This window comes from Marmota marmota, unplaced genomic scaffold (assembly GCF_001458135.2).
Source record: "Marmota marmota marmota unplaced genomic scaffold, marMar, whole genome shotgun sequence".
Lineage (NCBI taxonomy): Eukaryota > Metazoa > Chordata > Mammalia > Rodentia > Sciuridae > Marmota > Marmota marmota.
This window is the reverse complement of record NW_025999999.1, coordinates 1,203,687-1,227,557: the sequence shown is the minus strand read 5'-3', so window position 1 is coordinate 1,227,557 and position 23,871 is coordinate 1,203,687. Positions and strand designations below refer to the sequence as shown.

Here is a 23,871-nt window from a genome sequence, read left to right as displayed (position 1 = left end):
GTAGTCTCATATACCAGCTTGCATATTGTTTCTTGGGTGCTGGGAGTCTGTTCAGTATACTGTCTGCCTCCTATCTACCTCTAAAACACCTGCCTCCTTTTCTGTCTCCAGTATTATTGTTTATGGTCTGATATTTTTCATTCCATAACATCTAAACACATTCTAATCAGCAAGAAAAGCAGTCACATCTGGAAGAGGTGAGAGATTGGCAGAGCCATGGTTTCTCAAGCCTCTCCCTTCATAGTTTTGAGATTGTCTCTTCCTCAGTTTTGCCGAGTAGGTTTTACATCTGTACTGATGGAGCGGGAGAAGCTCTTCTGTGCCTCTTTCTTTTGTGGAATCTATGACCCAGTTATCCTTGGAGTGAAATAATGGGTATTGATTTGATGGGAAGCTTGTTGGTCTAGGAACAGAGTCAGTGTGGTGTTTGCTTTACTCTTCTAAGGTAGCTTTGGATGCAACTCTGATGTAAGCCATAGCTCACCATTATGGGCATTGGAGCTCATTCAAATTCCAGTTCGGACCTCTGTGAATGAAGGTCTCCCATGCTTACAGAATCGCTGTTTCCCCATTTGCCAAATAAAAAATAAGAATTTCTGTCCTCTGCTCCTCAAGATTGGGAGGGGATTGAGATGCTAAATAGCAAACGTTATATACTTTTATTTAGTTATGTCATGATGTATGTTTGGTATTTCAAAATGTTTAAATTTTACTACCCAGTTTATACTTAGTCACTTGCGATTTTAGGTCAACATTTTAAAATATTTAAGAGGCTTGATTTTCAGTAATGAAATATCATTACTGAATGAAATATCACTTGAATGTGTATTAATTCTTTATATCAGCATGGTTCAAGTGATATTTCATTACTTGTATATATCATATATTAATGAAATCCAACTTCCCTTTATTATCCTTTTTCTTTCCTAGTGTAACCCAACCTTCAGTAATCACTATTATAAATTCAACTTGACCTTTCTTAGATTCAAAATATGATAGTACTTATCTTTCTTGGCTGGGTTATTTTACTTAAAAAATAATGGCTTGTGGTTCCATCCATTTTGCTTCAATTATAGGTTTCACTCTTTAAGAATAAATAGTATCCCATTGTGTACATGTACCATATTTTCTCTACCCATTCATGTTTATGGGCACCTAAATTGATTCCATATCCCAGTTATTTTTGGATAGTAATAAACATGAGCATATGGAAATTTCTTTGGTATACTGATATATTTCCTTTGGCTGTGTATGTACAGAGAAGTGATACCTGCTATTATCGTTTGAATACGAAGTGTTACCCCTCTAAAAGTTCTTGTATTAATACCAGAATGTGAAATGATTGGACTGTGAGAGCTGTAACTTAAGTGGCCCATCCAGTTTAAATGGACTTTTTGATACTTTTAGGCAGGTGTATGTAAGTGGGGCATAGCTGGAGGAGGTGGGTCACTTGGTGTGTGCTTTGGAAGGGAGACTGTTGGCTGTGTCATTCCCCACCCTCTCTCTTTCTCTTTCTTCATTGCTGCCATGAAGGGAGCAGCTTCCCTTATCACACACTTTCTCTGCCTGGGTGTCTGTCCATGGAGGAATGGATGAATAAAATATGGTGCATATACACAATGGAGTTTTATTCAACCATAAAGGAAAGTGAAATCACGTCATTTGCAGGAAAATGGATGGAACTTGAAAACATTCTGTTAAGCAAAATAAACAAAACTCAGAAGATCAAGCGTGATATGCTTTTTCTCATATATGGAAGCCATATGATACTGTATAAAGGAAAAGATTGGTGATATCATTAAAAAAAGGAAGATCAGTAGAAGAAAGGGACTAGTGGGAAGGAGGAGCTAGGGCAAGGAGAAATTCTAGAGAATGACATTGGCCAAATTACACTGTTGTATTGTGTGTATGTACACATGGATAACAGCAATTTCACCATTATATAAAACTCCAATACACCAGTAAAACATGAAAAAACCAAAGCAAAAAAAAAATAGTTAAAGATCATTTGCCCATTCTTTATTTGGATCACTTTACATTTTAGATTTAAGTTTTTTTGAGTTTTTATATATTTTAGATGTTAATCATTTGTCACATTAATAGATGGCAAATATTGTATTCCAACCTTTATGCTGTCTGTTTATTAATTATTTACTTTGTTTCTAAGATCATTTTAGTTTGATGTAATACATTTGAGCTTTTTTTGCTTTTGTTTACTGTGCTTTGGGATCATATGCAAAAAAAAAAAAAACGAAAAAAAAAAAACAAAAAACACAACATCATTGCCTCTACCAATTTCATTCAAAATTTCCCCTGACATTTCTTCCAGAAGTTTTAGGGCTTTATGTTTTACCTTTATCCCTTTGACACCACACATTTTGAGTTGATTTTTTGCAGATGAGAGATAGTCAACTTTTGATACTTTGCATGGGGATTTATAATTCTCACAGCTCTACTCAAATGGGTGACTTTCTCTAAAGCATGCTTTTGGCTCCTTTTTTTCAGAACCATTTTCCACAGATGCATGAGTTCACTTCTGGGACCTTTATTTTTTCCTTAGGTCAATGAGTCTGTTTTTATGGCAGCACCATGCTAGTGTGCTCACTCTGCCTCAGTCGTGTGTCTGGAAATTAGGAATCAGGATGCCTTTAGTTTTGTTCTTTTTGTTCAAGACGACATTGGCTATTTGGGTTTTTTATACTTCCACATAAATTTTAGTATTATTTTTCTAATAATATAAATAATTTCCTTGTTTTTTTTCCCCATGGGAATTGTATTTAATTTGTAAATTTCTTTAAATTTTTAACCCTTTAACAGTACTAATTGCATCAACATGAGACAGAGGTCTTTACATTTGCTCTCTGTCACACTGTGTGTGTGTGTGTGTGTGTTTTCTTTAATTTCTTTCATCAATGCTTTGTAAAGATGAGGAGGTCTTTCACTTCCATGGTTAAATTCTTTCCTAGATATTTATTTTTTTGTTGTAGATTTTATTAATGAGATTCCTTTTTATGGTTTCTTTCTCAGAAATCTTATTATTAGTATATAAAAATTCAACTGATTTTAATATTGATATTTTTGTCCTGCAAATTTCTTAATCAATTCTAGCAGTCTTTTATCTGCAAACAAGAAAAACTTGACATCTTTCTTTTTTTAAAATATTTATTTTGTTTAGTTTTCGGTGGACACAACATCTTTATTTTTTTTATTTTTATGTAGTGCTGAGGATTGAACCCAGTGCCCTGCGCATGTCAGGCGAGCACATTACCGCTTGAGCCACATCCTCAGCCCAACAACTCTCTTTATTACATCTTTTATTTCTTTCTCTAGCTTATTGCTCTGGCTAAAAATTTACTTCTACATTTAGTAAGAGCAGGGAGAGTGGACACCTTTATCTTATTCTAGATTTAGGAAAAATGTTTTATGGTTTTCCCCCTTATTTTTATGTTGACTGTGTTTTAATCATGTTAAGGTACAAATCCATAGCCTTAATTGTGTTAAGGTACAAATCCTTCTATGGCTTTTTTGTTCAGGGTTTTGATCTTGAAGGGATGTTAATTTTGTTGTCATTGTTGTTGTTGTACTGGGGAATGAACCCAAAGGCGACATCCCCAGCCCTATTTTGTATTTTATTCAGAGACAGGGTTTGGCTGAGTTGCTGAGTGCCACACTGTTGCTGAGGCTGCCTTTGAACTCACAGTGTTCCTGCTTCCGCTTTTGGAGCTGCTGGGATTACAGGCCTGTGCCACCGCACCTGGTGTGATGTTGAATTTTATGAAATGCTTTTTTATCCTTATTTGTGTTGATGTAATGTGTTATGTTAATTGGTTTGCCTATGTCAAGCTATCATGCATCCCTTGGAAAAATCCAACTTCATCATGGTGAATGATCTTTTGGAAGTAATGTTGGATTTTATGTGGAAGTGATTTTATGTGATGTGATCTTTTGGAGAATTTTTGCCATATACCATCAATATTTATTTATAATTTGTTGTTGTTGTTGTTGTGTTCTTCTATGGTTTTTGTATCATAATGATGCTGGACTTGAAGAATGAGTCTGAGTTTCCTCCCTTACAATTGTTTGGATTTGTTTGACAAAACATAATGTTGTTAGTTCTTCTGTGAGTTTAGTAGAATTTAGCAGTGAAGCCATTCTATCTTGGACCTTTATTTGTTGAGAAATATTTGATTACTGGCTCAATTGCACTATCCCTTAAGGTCTGTTTGTCTTTTTGTCTTCATGTATATCAACTGGTAATTTATATATCTAGAAGCTTATTTATTTCTTCTATGTTTTCCCATACTTTAAGACCTAGACTCTAAAAATTTGCAATATTTTATTTTACTTTTGTAGTATCAGTTGAAATGTGTCTTGTATCATCTATAATTTCAATTATTTGTTTTCTTTCTGTATTTCTTAGTCTAGCCAAAGGTTTGTTGATTTTGCCTATCTTTTCAAAAACTTTGTTTCATTGACTTTCAGATTATTGTTTCATCTTGTTCTGATCTGATATCTCTTATTTTATTTCTTCTATTAGTTTTTAGTTTTCAATTGCTTTAATAGCTCCTTGAGATGTGAAAGGAAAGTGACCACAACACTCGGAGCAACCAAAAGATCTTTATTGCAGCAGTGCAACAGAGGAGAAAGGAAAGAAGGAAAGAGAGAGAGAGAAAAGAGAAGAGATGAACAGGGAGAGAGCAAGAGCAAGAGAGAGACAGAGAGCGCGCATAAGAAAGATAAAGAGCAAGAGAGAGAGAGCAAGAAAGAAAGAGCAAGAGAGAGAGAGCAAGAGAGAAAGAGCAAGAGAGAGAGGGAGCAAGAGAGAGGGGGGCCTGGCAGGAGGGAGTTTTTATAGCCCAAATCTAATGGGGCCTCTGGGTCTGCAAGCTGCCTTGTTGGCCCAAGGGGGGTTGAGTGTTCAGCCTTGAGCAGGGTTGAATGTTCAGACTTGAGGCAAACAGGTGATAAAGGACCAGATAGAGGGGGGTTTGAGTGCGTGGGCTATCTTGCAGCCAACATCTGTTCAGCCTGCCCTGCAGACAACACAGTTCAGCCTGCTCTGCACCCAACAAGATGCATCTTTAGATTATTTGTTTAAATTTTTAATTTTTTTGGATGCAGGCATTCTTTGCCATTCTTTCTTAGAGTTACCTTCTGTTTATCCCATACATTTTGATAAGTTGTATAATTCTTTATTTCTATAAAAAGATTAAAGGTCAGGCAAGTGCCTCTGTAGGAGGACAATAGAAACATTCATTTCAGAAAGAATAAAGTTAACTAGGCAAAGAAAGCCTTCAGATTTTTTTTAATTAAAAATAAGTCAGTGTAGTTTTGTCAGAGATTAGAGCCTGACTTGGTTGGTTTGAACTTCAGAGCTCTGTGAATCAGGAAGCAAGTTAGTTTCTGCTTGCCTGAAAAAAAATGTTCATTGTGTCTTGGGTTTATGTAAAATCTAAAGGTTAAAAAAATCAAACTTTTCACATCCCCCTTTTAAACCAGTATGATCCTGGACTTGTAGAATATGTTTGAAATGATAACATCCTTTTCAATCATTTGAAAAAAAATTGTGGTTAGTTTTTCTATGACTGTTTGAAACAATTCTGTAGTGAAGTCTTTCTATTCTTGACTCTTATGTGTTAGGAAATGTGTTATTACTTCAATTTCACTATCACTTATTAGCCTTTTTGTGAATTTCATGTCTTATACTCAAGTTGGGTAGGCAATATGTTTTCAGAATTTTAGCCATTTCTATTGGATTTTCTATTTATCATCTTATACTTTTTTGTAATACCCTTGAATGAGTTTGTATTTCTGTGATATAAATTGTAATGTCCACATTTTTTATCTTTAATTTTATTTATTTATACCTTCTCTTTTTATTCTTGGTCGAGCTAAGGGTTTGTTGATTTTATTTTGAAACTTTTTTTTCATTGATACTTTTTGTATTTTAAATCTCCACTTCATTTATTTCTTTTCTGATCTTTGTTATTTCATTCCTTCTATTGATTTGGGGATTAGTTTCCTCTTGCTTTACAAGGTCCTTGAGATGCATCATTAGGTTATATATTTGAAACTCATTTCTTTATGTAGGCATTTATTGCATAAACTTCCTTTTGGTACTGCTTTTGATATGTCCCATAAGTTTGATATGGCATCTGATTATCTGTATTACAAAGTCAATAGATAAGGTAGGAGTTTCATGGAATTAAGAAGGAGAGGAGAGAAATCCATCTCGTAGAGAATGAAGCTAATGCTCTAAAGAAAGCCATCAAGTTTATTTTATCAACAATAAAAAAGTGTGGTTTTCTTAGTTTTTAGAGCCTGAGATGGTTAGTCTAGAGGTCAAAGTTCTGTGAGTCACATAGCAAATTACTGCTTCACCTTCACATGGATTAAAAGTTCATCAACTCCTGAGTTAAGACAAATTCAAAGGTTAAAAATTCAAATTCTTCTGACCTACCTTCAAGCAATGAATATTGCAATTATTGTCAGTGACTATTTGAAAGTTACTGATTAGTGTAATCAGGCAATAATGTAAAATAAGGCATCTGCAGTACCCACTGAACTTGTTTGAACTGTATTTCTACTTTGAGGAAACTATGACACTAAGGCATATGGTGCCCAGTCTTATCTCTACCACGTGAAGTTTGTATGCCCTTGGCCAAGGCATTGTGTCTCTGAGGCCCAGCTTCCTCGTATTTAAAGTGGGAATAATATCACTGCAGCTAAAAGTAATTAAGAAAATCAACAGTGATATAATATGTGTGAAATTACATATTAATTTTGAGAATACCTGTACATATGAGCATTAAACATTATGTAACTGGGGTGTTGAAAGCATTTTTCCTTACTAAATGGATTGTAAATAACACTACAAAAACAACTTAGAAATATATTTAGGAATTCCCCAAAACCTGATATTCCAGAACACTTCACCAAAAGAAGGCCATAAAGAGGCCTAAAATGATTTTAAATAAAAGTGGGAGAAAAATTCCATTCCTAATCTCAACACAGGAACACCAGAAATATGAAAAAACAGGTAATGTGACAAATTAAGAGATCCATAATTCACCAGAAACTGACTCTGATGATATAGAAATGAAAAATGTATAATGTTGATAACCAAAATAATGACTATGATAATTATCTGCAAATTCTAAGAGAACACAGAAAGACAACTGAATGAATTAAGAAACTCAGTACAGGATACAAATGAGAAATTCACTGAAGAGCTACAGATTATGAAAAATAATCATACAAAAGGTCTGGAAATGAAATACTCAATGAATAAAGTAATTCAGTTAAAAGTCTTACCAATAACATGTCTATAAGTTTATCAGATAGCAAACAAACTTTTAGGTATCGAAGATAAAGTACTGAACTTGAATATTTAGTCAGTAATTTAAAAAAAAAAAAAACAGATCAGGATATACAAGAAATCTGCAAAAACATTAAGTGACCAAACTCAAGAATATTTAGGATTGAAGAGGTAAGTGAGATACAATTAAGGAGTGAAATATATCCAAATTCATTCTGTTAAGCCAGAATCATGCTAATACTAAAACAAGATGAGGATACATATGGGAAAGAAAACAAGACACCAATATCCTTGATGAAGACAGATGCAAATTTTCTTAATAAAATATTAGCTAATTATATTCAAGAAAACATTAAGAAGTTGTCCATCATGATTTATTTGTTTTCTTTCTACAGATGAAGATGGTTCAATATAAGCAAATCAACACATATAATTAATCACCAATATAATTAAGAAACAAATGCACATGAACATCTCAATAGACACAGAAAAAGTCTTTTAGATATTTAACCCATTCATAATAAAAACTGAAGAAACTAGAAACAAGAGCAGGCAAAGAAAGCCTATAGAAGTGTAGAAAATCTTTGCCAGGTACTCTCTTTTTTAAAAAAAAATATTTTAAAATAATTTTACTTGTTCTTTTTATATATACCTGACAGTAATTTGTGTTTTGTATTTGACAGTCTGTTTTGAAATATTATACATACATGGAGTATAAGTTTTTAATAATTTGGATCCCATTCTTGTGGTTGTAAGTGAGTACTCCTTCAACAGGATTAATATCTAGATTATATAAAGGATTCAAAAAAGTTAACACCAAAAACACCAAGAGAAAATAAATAAACAAAACCCAAGAGCTAAAGAGATATTTTTTAAAAGAAGAAATGAAAGTACTTTGGCCACCAACTATATAAAGAATGTTCAACATTTTAGCATACAGGAAAATGTGCATCAAAACTACACTAGGGGGAGGAGGAAGCCAGGCACCAGCCCAGCCCAGACGGGAGGAGGAAGTCCGGCCCCACCCCGTGTGCTAGTCCGGAGGAAGCCCATCAACCCTTAAAACCCATCAAAGGGGGTGTGGCTACCAGCACAGTACTGTGGCTGATCCAGGTACCCGGTTTCCAACTCCCCCACCCTTAGCTGCGATAACTCAAAATATTTCCCACAAGCTTTCGGGGGTTATAGCTATCAATGCAAAACAACAACTGTACAGGCACCTGGTTTCTACTTCAGAGACTAGAGTAGGGAAGATACAGGTGGAAGCTCATGTCCTTTCACACTGGCTATACCCACCACCCTGAAAACAGAGGCTCAAGCTAGGAATAGACAATGCCACCTACTGGAAGCAAGGAAAACAGTGTTCTGAGAGACATTTTTTTCTCTTTCTCTCTTTTCTTCTCTCTCTTCCACAACTTCAACATATGTGAAACCAAGAACTATGCATGAACAACTGAATTACCAAAGTAATATAATATAGAGGAATTGCATATACCCCACTTTCCCCCCATTTTTTTCTTTATTTCTATCTTACTTTCCTTTTCCTCCTCTCTTATTTCTCTTTTCTTCCTTGTTATTTTTTTCTTTTTTTTAATTTCTATTCCCTCTATCCCACTTTCAATCTCCTAACATTTGCTATCTATACATAGGGTAACTATCTAAATACAGATAGGAGTTTGAGTCTATACATTCTTCAATAAATTACCAGTCTATTGGTTAGAGTTCTCCAAAGGTGCTAAGTTAGTTTAACTTCATACCCTCATTCCTTTCCCTCTAAGTATAACATCCTTCGTCTGAAATTAAGTTTTCTATATGCCACCAGATATGGTATGCCTTTTATGAAACTAATGACTATATTCTTAAATAATAATTAAAACCAATATCTATAGACTTAGAATCTAACTATAAATGTATTAATAATGAAACCTTGTACTTAGATGATGTACTGTTGATATTAGGAACTGTTAACATTGTCTTTCTCTGCAAAAGAGGGCTTTTGGAACTATACAAGAACAATACAAATATATAAGGGGAAAACCATTAACACAACAGTTTCACAAAGCTAGAAAGAATCATGAGCAGTATGAAAAGACAAGGAAAAAAAGGACCACAAACAATACAGGTCAACTCAACATTAGATGAGGTAATATCTGCAGCTGAAAGAATGTCAGACAAAGAGTTCAGGATATACATGCTTCAGATGATCTGGAGTCTCAAAGAAGACATTATACAGCAAATTCAGACAACGAAAGATCACTTTGACAATGAATTACATAAACAAATCCAAGAAGCAAAAGATCAACTCTATAGGGAGATAGAGGATATAAAAAACAAACAAACAGAAATCCTGGAAATGCAGGAAACAATAAACCAAATTAAAAACTCAAATGATAGTATTACCAACAGAGTAGAACACTTAGAAGATAGAACTTCAGACAATGAAGACAAAGTATTTCAACTTGAAAAGAACATAGACAGCTCAACGAGAATGTTAAGAAATAATGAGCAGAACATCCAAGAATTATGGGATAACATAAAGAAACCAAACTTAAGAGTTATTGGGATACAAGAGGGTATAGAGGTGCAAACCAAGGGAATAATGAGCAATCTATTCAATGAAATAATACTAGAAAACTTCCCAGACTTAAAGAATGAAAAAGAAATCCAAATACTAGAAGCCTACAGGACACCGAATGTACAAAATCACAAGAGATCCACACCAAGACACATAATAATGAAGATGCCCAACATACAGAATAAGGAGAGAATCTTAAATGCCACAAGAGAGAAGAAGCAGATTACATTTAGGGGTAAACCAATCAGGATAACTGCTGATCTTTCAACACAGACTCTGAAAGCTAGAAGATCCTGGAACAATATATTTCAAACACTGAAAGAAAAAGGGTTCCAACCAAGAATCATGTATCCAGCAAAATTAAGCTTCAGGTTTGAAGATGAAATAAAAATCTTCCACGATAAACAAAAGTTAAAAGAATTTGCAGCTAGAAAACCAGCTCTTCAAAACATCCTAGACAAAACATTACAGGAAGTGGAAATGAAAAATAACAATGAAAACCAACAGCGGGAGGTAGTACAGTAAAGGAAAAACTAATCATAGAGGAAAAACAAATCATGTTAAGTAACATATATAATCAAATACGGCTGGAAATACAAACCATATCTCAATAGTAACCCTAAATGTTAATGGCTTAAATGCACCAATCAAAAGACATAGGCTAGTAGAATGGATTTAAAAAAATCCAACAATAAGCTGCCTACAGGAGACTCATCTGATAGGAAAAGACATACACAGACTGAAGGTGAAAGGTTGGGGAAAATCATACCACTCATATGGACCCCGGAAGCAAGCAGGGGTGTCCATACTTGTATCAAATAAAATAGACTTCAAGCCAAAGTTAATCAAAAGGGATAAACAAGGACACTACATACTGCTCAAGGGAACCATACACCAACAAGACTTGACGATCATTAATATATATGCCCCAAACAATGGTGCAGCTACGTTCATCAAACAAACTCTGTTCAAGTTCAAGAGTCAAATAGACCACAACACAATAATCATGGGAGATTTTAAGACACCTCTCTCACCACTGGACTGATCTTCCAAACAAAAGTTGAATAAAGAAACCATAGAGCTCAATAATACAATTAATAACTTAGACTTAATTGATATATACAGAATATACCACCCAACATCAAGCCGATACACTTTCTTCTCAGCAGCACATGGATCCTTCTCAAAAACAGACCATATATTATGTCACAGGGCAAATCTTAGCAATTACAAAGGAGTAGAGATACTACCATGCATTTTATCTGATCATAATGGAATGAAATTGGAAATCAATAATAAAATGAGAAAGAAAAAATCCTACATCACATGGAGATTAAACAGTATGCTACTGAATGAACCAAGGGTTACAGAAGACATCAAAGAAGAAATTAAAAAATTCTTAGAGGTTAATGAAAACTCAGACACAGCATATCAAAATCTCTGGGACACTATGAAAGCAGTACTAAGAGGAAAATTCATTTCATGGAGTTCATTCCTTAAAAGAAGGAAAAGGCAACAAATAAATGACCTCACACTACACCTCGAAGCCTTAGAAATAAGAAGAACAAATCAGCAGCAAATACAATAGAAGGCAAGAAATAATTAAAATCACAGCTGAAATCAATGAAATTGAAATGAAGAAACAATCAAAAAAATTGGCAAAACTAAAAGTTGGCTCTTTGAAAAAATAAATAAGATTGATAGACCACTAGCCACGCTAACAAAGAGAAGAACAGAGAACCCAAATTACTAGCTTATGGGATGAAAAAGGCAACATCACAACAGACAATTCAGAAATACAGAAGATAATTAGAAATTATTTTGAAACCCTATACTCTAATAAAATAGAAGATAGTGAAGGCATCGATAAATTCCTTAAGACATATGAGCTACCCAGATTGAGTCAGGATGATATAAACAACCTAAACAGACCAATATCAAGTGAGGAAATAGAAGAAACCATCAAAAGACTACCGACCAAGAAAAGCCCAGGACTGGACGGATATACAGCAGAGTTTTATAAGAACTTTAAAGAAGAACTAATACCAATACTCTACAATCTATTTCAGGAGATAGAAAAAGAGGAAGAACTTCCAAATTCATTCTATGAGGCCAATATCACCCTGATTCACAAACCAGATAAAGACACCTCAAAGAAAGAAAACTACAGACCAATATCCCTATTGAATTTAGATGCAAAAATCCTCAATAAAATTCTGGCAAATTGGATACAAAAACATATGAAAAAGATCGTGCACCATGATCAAGTAGGATTCATCCCTGGGATGCAAGGCTGGTTCAATATACGGGAATCAATAAACGTTATTCACCACATCAATAGACTTAAAGATAAGAACCATATGATCATCTCGACAGATGCAGAAAAGCATTCGAGAAAGTACAGCATCCCTTTATGTTCAAAACACTAGAAAAACTAGGGATAAAAGGAACTTACCTCAACATTGTAAAAGCTATCTATTCTAAGCCTCAGGCTAACATCATTCTAAATGGAGAAAAACTGAAGGCATTTCCTCTAACATCTGGAAAAAGACAGGGATGCCCTCTCTCACCACTTCTCATCAATATAGTTCTCGAAATACTGGCCAGAGCAATTAGACAGACAAAAGAAATTAAAGGCATTAAGATAGGAAAATAAGAACTTAAATTATCACTATTTGCGGATGATATGATCCTATACCTAGAAGACCCAAAATGGTCTACAAAGAAACTACTAGAGCTAATAAATGAATTTAGCAAATTGGCAGGAAATAGAATCAACACACATAAATCAAAGGCATTCCTGTATATCAGCGACACATCTTCTGAAATGGAAATGAGGATAACCACCCCATTCACAATATCCTCAAAAAAAAAAATACTTGGGAATCAACCTAACAAAAGAGGTGAAAGATTTATACAATGAAAACTACAGAACCCTAAAGAGAGAAATAGAAGAAGATCTTAGAAGATGGAAAAATATACCCTGTTCATGGTTAGGCAGAACTAACATCATCAAAATGGCGATATTACCAAAAGTTCTCTATAGGTTCAATGCAATGCCAATCAAAATCCCAACAGCATTTTTTGTAGAAATAGATAAAGCAATCATGAAATTCATATGAAAAAATAAGAGACCCAGAATAGCAAAAGCAATTCTAAGCAGGAAGTGTGAATCAGGAGATATAGCGATACCAGATTTCAAACTGTACTACAGAGCAATAGTAACAAAAACAGCATGGTACTGGTACCAAAACAGGCGAGTGGACGAATGGTACAGAATAGAGGACACAGAGACCAATCCACAAAATTACAACTATCTTATATTCGATAAAGGGGCTAAAAGCATGCAATGGAGGAAGGATAGCATCTTCAACAAATGGTGCTGGGAAAACTGGAAATCCATATGCAACAAAATGAAACTGAATCCCTTTATCTCGCCATGCACAAAAGTTAACTCAAAATGGATCAAAGAGCATGATATCAAATCAGAGACTCTGCGTCTGATAGAAGAAAATGTTGGCTCCAATCTACATATTGTGGGGTTGGGCTCCAAATTCCTTAATAGGACACCCATAGCACAAGAGTTAAAAACAAGAATCAACAAATGGGACTTACTCAAACTAAAAAGTTTATTCTCAGCAAGAGAAACATTTTGAGGTAAATAGGGAGCCTACATCCTGGGAACAAATCTTTACTCCTCACACTTCAGATAGAGCCCTAATATCCAGAGTATACAAAGAACTCAAAAAATTAAACAATAAGAAAACAAATAATCCAATCAACAAATGGGCCAAGGACCTGAACAGACACTTCTCAGAGGAGGACATACATTCAATCAACAAGTACATGAAAAAATGCTCACCATCTCTAGCAGTCAGAGAAATGCAAATCAAAACTACCCTAAGATACAATCTCACTCCAGTAAGATTGGCAGCCATTAGGAAGTCAAACAACAACAAGTGCTGGTGAGGATGTGGGGGAAAAGGGTATACTTGTACATTGCTGGTGGGACTGCAAATTGGTGCGGCCAATTTGGAAAGCAGTATCGAGATTCCTTGGAAAGCTGGAAATGGAACCACCATTTGACCCAGCTATTGCCCTTCTCGAACTATTCCCTGAAGACCTTAAAAGAGCGTACTATAGGGATACTGCTACATCGATGTTCATAGCAGCACAATTCACAATATCTAGACTGTGGAACCAACCTAGATGCCCTTCAATAGATGAATGGATAAAAAAAAATGTGGCATTTATACACAATGGAGTATTACTCAGCACTAAAAAATGACAAAATCATGGCATTTGCAGGGAAATGGATGGCATTAGAGCAGATTATGGTAAGTGAAGCTAGCCAATCCCTAAAAAACAAATGCCAAATGTCTTCTTTGATATAAGGAGAGCAACTAAGAACAGACCAGGGAGGAAGAGCATGAGAAAAAGATTAACATTAAACAGGGACGAGAGGTGGGAGGGAAAGGGAGAGAGAAGGGAAATTGCATGGAAATGGAAGGAGACCCTCATTGTTATACAAAATTACATATAAGAGGATATGAGGGGAAAGAGAAAAAAAAACAAGGGAGAGAAATGAATTACAGTAGATGGGGTAGAGAGAGAAGATGGGAGGGGAGGGGAGGGGAGGGGGGATAGTAGAGGATAGGAAAGGTAGCAGAATACAACAGTCACTAGTAAGGCAATATGTAAAAACATGGATGTGTAACCGATGTGATTCTGCAATCTGTATACGGGGTAAAAATGGGAGTTCATAACCCACTTGAATCAAATGTATGAAATATGATATGTCAAGAGCTTTGTAATGTTTTGAACAACCAATAAAAAAAACTACACTGAGATTTCATCTCCCCCAAGGTAAAGTGGCCATGAACATAAATAATAAATGTTAGCAAGAATGTGGGGGGAAAAGAAACACTTATACGTTGTCAGTGGGACTGCAAATTATTACACCTGCTATGGAAATCAGTATGGAGATTCCTCAGAAGACCAAGGATGAACAACCCTATCTATGACTTAGCTATTCCACCCTCACGATTTATCCCAAAGCACTAGTATGAGCCTGCAATATCAATACATGCTCTGCAATGTTTAAGAAAGTACAATTCACAGTAGCTAAGTTATGTTAGGTTTCTGCCAACACCTGAATGGATAAAGAAAATATAGTTTAGATATACAAAGTATATACTACGTACATATGAAAACACACAATGAATCCCAATTTTTATGTAATTATGATGCACCCAATAAGAAACAATGCAAAATGAAACCTACAACAACAGCAACAACAACAACAAAAAGGGAGCCAGTAAAGAAAGTAAATGGGGAGGACCAGGGAATGTGTAAAGGAGCAAATTATGTTATGTGCGTGTGTCATTATGTCACAGTGAACCCTACTATTATGTATAAGTATGATCCACTAATAAAAAACAGGGATAGAAGGAATTTGCCTACACATCATCAAGGCTGTATACAACAAATCCCAATCTAACATAGCAAATGGGGAAAAACTGAAATCATTTCCTCTAAAATCAGTAACAATGCAAGGATGCTCACTTTCACCGCTCCTACTCAATATAAATATAATACTTGAAATTTTATTCAGGGTTGATTAGGCAACAGAAGGAAATTAAAAGATATGGATAGGAAAATATGTCAAATGATCATTGTTCTCAAATGACAAGATATATATATATATATAGACAACCCAAAAATGTTCACCAGAGAAATTATAGAGCTAATAGTGAAATTCAGCAATGTAGCAGCATATAAAAATGACATACAAATCAGTAACTTTTCCATATACAAATAAGCAATCTGATTTTAAAAAATCAGGGAAGTAATTCCATTTGCACTAGACACACACACACACATGCACACACTTACATGGATAGGTATAAATAATGTTAAAACAAACATATTATCCAAAACAATCTACAGATTCAAAGCAATCCTCATCAAAACACCAGTGATATATTTTACAGAACTAGAAAAAAAAGTCCTAAAATTCATATGGAAAAATAAAAATTTCAGAAAAATAAAAGCAATTCTAACCAAAACAAAAGCAATGTTGGAGGTATCACCATATCCAATTTTACATTATAATACAGAGCTATAGTAACCCGAACAGTATGGTACTGGCATAAAAATAAATATATAGCCCAATGTAATAGAAAAGAAGACAAAGAGACAAACACACAAAGATGAAGTCATCTGACCCTTGACAAAGACACCAAGTACACACTGGAGAAAAGATGACATCTTCAACAAATGTGCTGGGGAAGCTGGAAAGGCATATGTAGAGGAATGAAACTAGATACTTATTACTCACCTTGCACAAAAGTTCAGCTCAAAATGCCTCAAATTATGGACATTATTGGTCTATTTGGGTTTTTAATGGTTTCCTATAGTTCAAGTTTGGTACTTACCTATATCCAGACACCTATTTCTTTTCAGTTTTCTTCTACATTGGCACAAAGTTTTTATAAATGTCTCTAATATTATTTTATATTTATGTGGTATCAGTTGTATTGTGTCTTTTGTTATTTCTCATTTTACTTGTTTTCTTTCTTTTTTCCTTGTCTAACTAAAAGTTTACTGATTTGGTGTAATTTTTCAAAACTTAACTTTCACTACCTTTTCTTAGATTATTATATCTTTTTCTGATCTGATATTTGTTACTTTATTTCTTCTATTACTTTCAGTTTTCCATTGCTTTATTAGATCTTTGAGATGCATCTTTAGGTTACGCGGATTTTTTTTAATTTTTTGATGCAGCATTTATTGCTATTCCTTCTTCGTGTTAGCCTTTCTTTATCCCATAACTTTTGCTATGTTGTGTGATTCCTTCTTTCTATAAAAAGAGAAAAGTTCAGTTAAGAGCCTCTGTAGGAGAAGAGTAAAAACACTCATGTCATGAGGAATTAAGTTAATGGTGCAAAGAGAGCCCTCAGGGTTTTTTTGTTCAAAATAAGGCAGTGTGTTTCTCTCAGAGATTATACTGACTTGATTGGTTTGGACTTCAGATTTCTGTGAGTCATGAAGCAAGTTAGTTTTTGCTTGCCCTGGAGAAACAGTTCATTGTTTCCTGGGTTTATGCAAATTCTAAAAGTCAAAAAAGTCAAACTTTTCTGACCCCCATTTTGAAGAGTATTATACTGGCCTTTTAGAATGCATTTAGAGGGATGCCCTTCCTTTCCATTATTTGTAATTTTTTGACAAAAACATGTTCTCAATTTTTCTATGACATTTTGATATAATTGAGCAGTGAAGCAATTCTATCCTTATCATAAGATAGGAAAATATTTTATTATTAATTTCATGTTACTACCAACGGCTAGTCTGTTTATGGTTTTCATATCTCAGCTCACTTATGGTATGTTATATGTGTCCATAAACTTAACCATTTCTATTAGATTTTCCATTGGTTGATTTATAATTTTGAATTTTACAAATGATCTTTTTATTTCTGTGACATCAATTTTAAGGTCTATTTTTATCTCAAATTTTATTTGCTTTTTTTATTTTTTTATTCTTAGACTAGCTAACAAATTTTTGCTTTCTTCTCATAAAAAAATCTTTCATTTATCTTTTGCAGTTTTTAAGTCTCTCACTTATTTCTGCTCTGACCTTTGTTATTTCTTTCCTTCTGTTAATTTTGGGTTTATTTTCCTCTTGCTGTACATGGTCCTTTAGATGCATAATTAGATAAATGTTTGAAATTGAATTTTGTATCATAGCATTTCATTGCTATAAAATTCCTTCTTAATATTACTGTTGCTATATGCTATATTTTGGTATGTGGTGTGCTTCTGTCTTTCTATAAAAAGAGAAAAGTTCAGGAAGGGCATCATGGAATGAAGGATGGGAATAGAAAAGTTCATCTCATAGATAAAAAAGCGAATGATTTGAAAAAAATCATATTAATTTTATCCAAAATAAGAAAGTGTGGTTCTATTAGTATTTAGAGTCTGATAGCCATATTGGATTACATGTCACTCCCCTGTGAGTCACACAACAAATTGCTGCTTCCCCTTGACATGGATAGCATTCATCAAGACTTGAGTTATGCAAGTTCTAAAGGTTAAAAAATAAAAGATTTATGACCCAATAGTTTAAACAATGAATGTTGGAATTATTAAGTCACTGAGCATTTCAAGTCACTGATTAGAGTAATCATGGAAGACTACATAATAATATATACTCAGTAAATACTGAACTTTTTTGAATTGTATGCTTTGCTTCAGGGAAGACTTTGAGACTGGAGGCATATGAGTTCCAGCTTAAGTTCTACCACCTACCATCTATGCACCCTTAGCCAAGGCATTGAATCTCTGACCCAGCTTCCCCGTTGTAAAATGGGAATAATTTTACTTTAGTTAAAAGTAATTTTAAAAAATCAAAATTGATATATTTGAGAAAGTACATGTTAATTTTGAGATTACCTGTATACATGAGCATTATGTAACTGGGGTCTTGACAGCAATTTTCCTTACTAAATAGATTATAAATAACAATGCTCTCCAAATTAAAATAAATACAATGGTATTTTTATAGGACACATATTTATTTGTACAGCATTATCATTAGGAATCTAGTAGTTTACATCAATCCAATGACATGCAATTCACAACTACCAAATAAAGTCTCATATTCCAATTTCATATTGTTTCTTTTGTGCTGGGAGTCTGTTTGGTATACTGTCTGCTTCCTGTTCACCTCTAAAGCACATGCCTGCTTTTCTGTCCCCAATATTATTGCTTATGATCTGATATTTTTCATCCCATTACATTCGATACTAAACATCAATAGAAGCAGTCCCATCTGGAAGAGGGGAGAGATTGGCAGAGCCATAGTTTCTCAAGCCTCCCTCTTCAGTTCTCTTAGATTGTCTCTTCCTCAGTTCTGCTGAGTAAGTTTTACCTCTGCACTAATGGAGGGGGAGAAGCTGTTTTGAGCCTCTTTCTTTTGTGGAATCTATGACCCAGTTATCCTTGGAGTGAAATAATGAGTATTGATTTGAAGGGAAGCTTGTTGGTCTATGAACAGAGTCAGTGTGGCGTTTGCTTTACTCTTCTAAGGTGGCTTTGGAAGTAGCTCTGATGTAAGCCATAGCACCCATTATGGGCATTGGAACTCATTCAAATTCCAGTTTTGACCCCTGTCAATTCCAGTTCTGACCCCTGTCTTTCCCCATTTGTCAAATAAAAAATAATAATCTCTGCCCTTTGCTCCCCAGGATTTGGGGAGTGTTGGGGTGATAAATAGCAAATGTTCTATAAATTTATTTAATTATGTCATGATGTATGTTTGTTATTTCAAAATGTTTAGATTGTACTACCCAGTTTAGGCTTAGGCACTTGTGATGTTAGGTCAACATTTTAAAATATTTAAGAGGTTTGATTTTCAAAGACAAACTATCTTAATTTTTTTGATGAAATATCATAAGTTTAATAATTTTATGTAAAAGTCAGAGATACACTTATTTTCCCCCAAGTCACGAATTTCCAACCAGCATGTTGAGCAGTGTTTTGGATAAAATGCTTTATTTTTTTCTTAATCCTAGCTGCACATGGGTACCACCATAGGTTGTGTGCTTGTGTGTTTGTTTTCTTTCTTTTTTTTTTTAATGCCTATTCTGTTATCTCAGAATTGCTGAACTAGATTGTCTTGATTAGAGGTTTGGAAAGGAGAGCAAGAGTCAATAATAGTTTGTTTTTATCCTTATCAGGGGACCTATGTACAATCAGAAGGGACTGTAACTTATCTAGTTTATTGGTTCAGCAGTTTGTGTCAATAGGACACATTCTGATTAACTTGGAGCACTATAAAAGCTTTACATTGACTGCAAGCTCAGAGCTGTCAAAGTAAAAGAAGGCAGCATCAATGGATCTTGTTGTGCTCCTGGTGCTCAGTCTCTCTTGTATTCTTCTCCTCTCACTATGGAGACAGAGATCTGGGAGAGGGAGACTCCCACCAGGACCCATGCCTCTCCCAATTCTTGGGAATATCCTACAGATAGATGCTAAAAACATCAGCAAATCCTTAACCAATGTAAGTATGTTGATGCTTATCCAGTGGCTTGTAAATTGTAAATAAATTAATCCTTCGGTTTAAATATATATATGGACAAGCAAGTTATTAAAAGAGAATATTGAAAGACGAATACTCTCTATTGATTATGATGTTTCCATTGCTTTTTATAGTTTTCCTTGTTAGATGTAATGAAACAATACATCAGGGATAAAAGAACCATTTACATTTAATATTTAATGGCAATATTAAAGTGGCAAAAGTCTGGAATAAATTTCCCTGTTTCATAATCAATTACTGTGATTTTCTATTTGCTGCATAATCTAATTTCCATAATCCTTATGGTTTTGAGTGATTTTTTATTTGTTTATGTCTTTCATCTCCAATTCTGACTAGATTGTTTTTTATGTGCCTATGTCTTTATTGAAATGCTCTTTCAACTGAGTTTTCTCTCCTAATTCTTTCCTTAGGACTTCCTATATATAGTTTATTGAAAATTTTTATAATCAGTTTTCTATCATTTTTCTCTGGAATTTTATGCTCTTTCATATCAGTGGGATTTTTTGCTGGGGCATTGTAAATTAAGGAGGAAGACTTGTTTGTCTATTTTGTCAAGTTTTCAGAGGCCTTGTACTTTTACTTCACTTGAGATGGATCCATTTTCCATTTTAAACCTATGTCCTTTTGTGTGTAGCTACATTTTGGGAAGGCACTTCTCTGTGTTTTGGATATATGAGTACGTTCATGGGTATGACCTGAGGTACCCCTGTGGTTGATCTTCCTTGGGGCCTGGTTGTTGGTTTGATGTTTTTTTCTCCTCAATTCTATGTGTTGAAGTAATGTTGATGCTGAGGTTGGCTAGAACATGGGTGGGGTGAGATTCTTTGTTACTGGGCTGAGTTGTGAGTATTGCTTGGGAGCAGGATATCTACTCTGTGAACCTGAGGTGACCCACTCACTCTCCAACTGCACTTAGAGGAAGTGCTGAGCAAGAAATAGCACTATTGTTACCAATAGATATATAGCCTTAAGACAAATGTTCAGTATCTATTTTGACATCTGTAACACTAATTGCCACCTACAGAGGAATGGTGGGATCAACAATACAAACTGTGAGCAAGATTAGTCGTTAGGTATCAGGGGTCTAGTACATTACCAGCTGTGTTAATAGTCATAACAACATGAATGAGGTACAAATTGCATAAAGCATATAATTTTATTTTTTAGTGAAATTACAGTTTCTTATGTGAAGATAAAATAGGTTAGAAAGAAGAAAGTTTGAAATGTTTTAAAAAGTGAAGCCTGGAGAGACAGTATATAGATCACAAATGTTGACTATAAAGAGGGAGAAATAAAGAATTAACTGTAAGTAGTCTACAAATTAAAAAAGAAGAAGAAGGAACAGGAAAATTTGAGTATTATTAGGAGAAGAAAGTGAAGAAGGGGCAATAAAAAGGACAAAAACCAAGGTATAGAAAATAAGTAAATATAAAATCAAAACAATTCAAACCTATATATGAATACATCCCTCCTCTGTGAAACCAAAGCTAAATAATAAACAGGTACAGAAAAAAAGCAGTTAAAGTGAGATCAAAATTATGTGTATACATATATTAAACCTACTCATACTATGAGAACACACATGCCCATACACACCCCCAAACATAATTCTCACACAATGGAAAAAAGTAAAAAATAATAAATTACAGTGAAATGATATTTGAAAAAAATTTAATTTGTTTAATTAGTTACACATGACAGTAAAATGCCTTTTGACATGACAGTAGTGTGTATTTTGAATTATTATACATACATGCATTCCAATTAGAATCCCATTCTTCAGGTTGTACATAATGTGGAGTTACACTGGTTGCATATTCATTTATGAGCAAAGGAAAATTATGTCTGCTTCATCCTACTGCCTTTTCTATTCCCATCCACTCTCCCTGCACTTCATTCCTCTTTGTCTAATCCAGTGAACTTCTATTCCTCCCCTCCCTACTCTTCCTTGTTGTGGGTTAGTGTATACATGTGAAAAAAAATAAATACAAAAGTGAGGTTAAATCATGCTAAAAATATTTATGCATACCAAATGAAACAATGTACAAATAGACCCTATAGAAGGAAAAATATATTATCCAAAATGTAGAAGGAAGTAAAAATCAAAATCAGACAAAATTAAACTAAAAAACTTTACAAATAACCTTATTAAATATGGGCAAAGAGGAAAATGGATAAAACTGGAGACCATCATGCTAAATGAAATAGGCCAGATCCACAAAGCGAAGGATTGAATGTTTTCTGTGATATATGGAAGCTAGACCAAAAGAATGGGCAAAAGTTAGAAGGGTAGATTCCACAAAAATAGAAGAAATTAATGGAGTAAAAAAAAGGGATTGAGTAGAGAGAGGAGATATGGCAAAGTTGAAGAACTATGCAATGAATCTGACAAAAATTGCTATGGACATATATGAATGTATTACAATGAATATACCTTTGTGTGTATTCACAAGGCTCTAATTAAAAAAAACACTAAAAATAATATAAGAAACATCAGAAGAGTAGAGAAAAGGGAAAAGGAGTAGGGAGAAAGGAGGGAAAGGAGAAGCAATGGGGACTGAACTAGAATACATTCTATTCCATGCTTGCAGAATAACATCAAAATAAGCATAATTAAATTAAAAGAAAGGAGCTTCAGTATTATTTAGAACTAAAATCAATTAATAAAAAGTGGATGAAGAATATTAATAGATATGTTTTTCAAAAAGCATGCAAATTTCCAAGAGGATATGAAAAGAAGCTCATATTACTTATCATCAGGAAAATGCAATTCAGAATTACAATATTATGGTTTGGATGTGAAGCATCCCCCAAAAGCTCACATGTGAGACAATGCAAGAAGGATTGTAAAAGAAATTATTGGGTTATAACCTTAAGGGCAATCAATGTTTACTCCCTGATGGGATTAACTGAGTGGTAGCTGGAGGCAGGTGGGTTAGACTGGAGAAAGAGGTACATTGGGAGCATGAATATGGGGTATATATTTGTATCTGGCAAGTGGAAATTCTCTCTCTCTCTCTCTTGCGAGCTCTCTCTCTCTCTCTCTCTCTCTCTCTCTCTCTCTCTCTCTCTTTTTCTCGCTCTCTTTCTCTGCTTCCTGATCACCAAATGAGTTGTTTCCCTCAGCCACACTCTTCCACCATGATCTTCTCCCTCAACTTCAGCCCCAAGGAATGTGTGGGCCTTCTATGGGTAAAACCTCTGAAATCCTGAGCCTTCAAACTTTTTCTCCTCTACAGTTGTTCTGGTAGGGTTTTTTTCAGTGACGTCAGTGAAAAACCACCTGTTAGGATTGCTGTTATCAAAGTCAAAATACAGCAAGTGTTAGCAAAGAGAAGAGGGAAATCTTGCTCAGAGGTGCTGGGAATGTAAATTGATACAGCCATTACAGAAATGACTATATTTGAGCTTCCACAAAATGCTGAAAAATAGAGCTACCTTATGATCCAGTAGCCCCACATCTTAGAATGTATTCAAAGAGATGAAATCAGTATGTCCAAAAGATATCCACAAACCATATTCACTATAGCATTATCTTCAATAGTCAAGAAATGACACCAACCTAAGCCTCAACTGGTCGCTGAATGCATAAATCAAATGTGATTTATACATAAAATAAAATCTTATTTAGTCTTAAAAATTACCTACAATTGACCCCAACATAGACTCAGCCTAGAGGCCTTTATGATGAGGGAAGTAGCCATACAGAAAGACCTCCACTACATAATCTCACTTACACATACATTCTTACAAAACAAAGCAAAAATCCTAAAACTCATGGTAATAGAGACTAGAATGGTGATTATTGGGGGCTGAGAGGTGAGAGAAAATGTGAGATGTTGGTCCAAGGGCACAATATTCAGTTACAAAGTGAATA

The 23,871-nt window shown here is 34.5% G+C and overlaps 1 protein-coding gene and 1 long non-coding RNA gene across 3 annotated transcripts in view; one reads left to right on the top strand and one right to left on the bottom strand.

Annotated features, from left to right (window-relative positions):
- Positions 1 to 823: 823 nt before the first annotated feature.
- Positions 824 to 8,281, bottom strand: LOC125617951. The gene is made up of 3 exons (XR_007349080.1): positions 8,164 to 8,281; positions 1,713 to 1,716; positions 824 to 1,514 (listed from the first exon to the last, which is right to left on the bottom strand). It is a non-coding gene; the product is annotated as an uncharacterized LOC125617951 (long non-coding RNA).
- Positions 8,282 to 19,758: 11,477 nt separating this feature from the next.
- Positions 19,759 to 23,871, top strand: part of LOC107149732 (cytochrome P450 2C9-like) — a 103,890-nt gene continuing 99,777 nt past the window's right edge. The window contains exon 1 of one of the 2 annotated variants that reach the window (XM_015494550.2): positions 19,759 to 19,955. In XM_015494550.2, coding sequence (XP_015350036.1) covers positions 19,788 to 19,955 — 168 coding nt within the window. In that variant the 5' untranslated portion in view covers positions 19,759 to 19,787. The remainder of the gene's footprint in view (positions 19,956 to 23,871) is intronic. The other variant, XM_048807041.1, reaches the window with a different exon arrangement.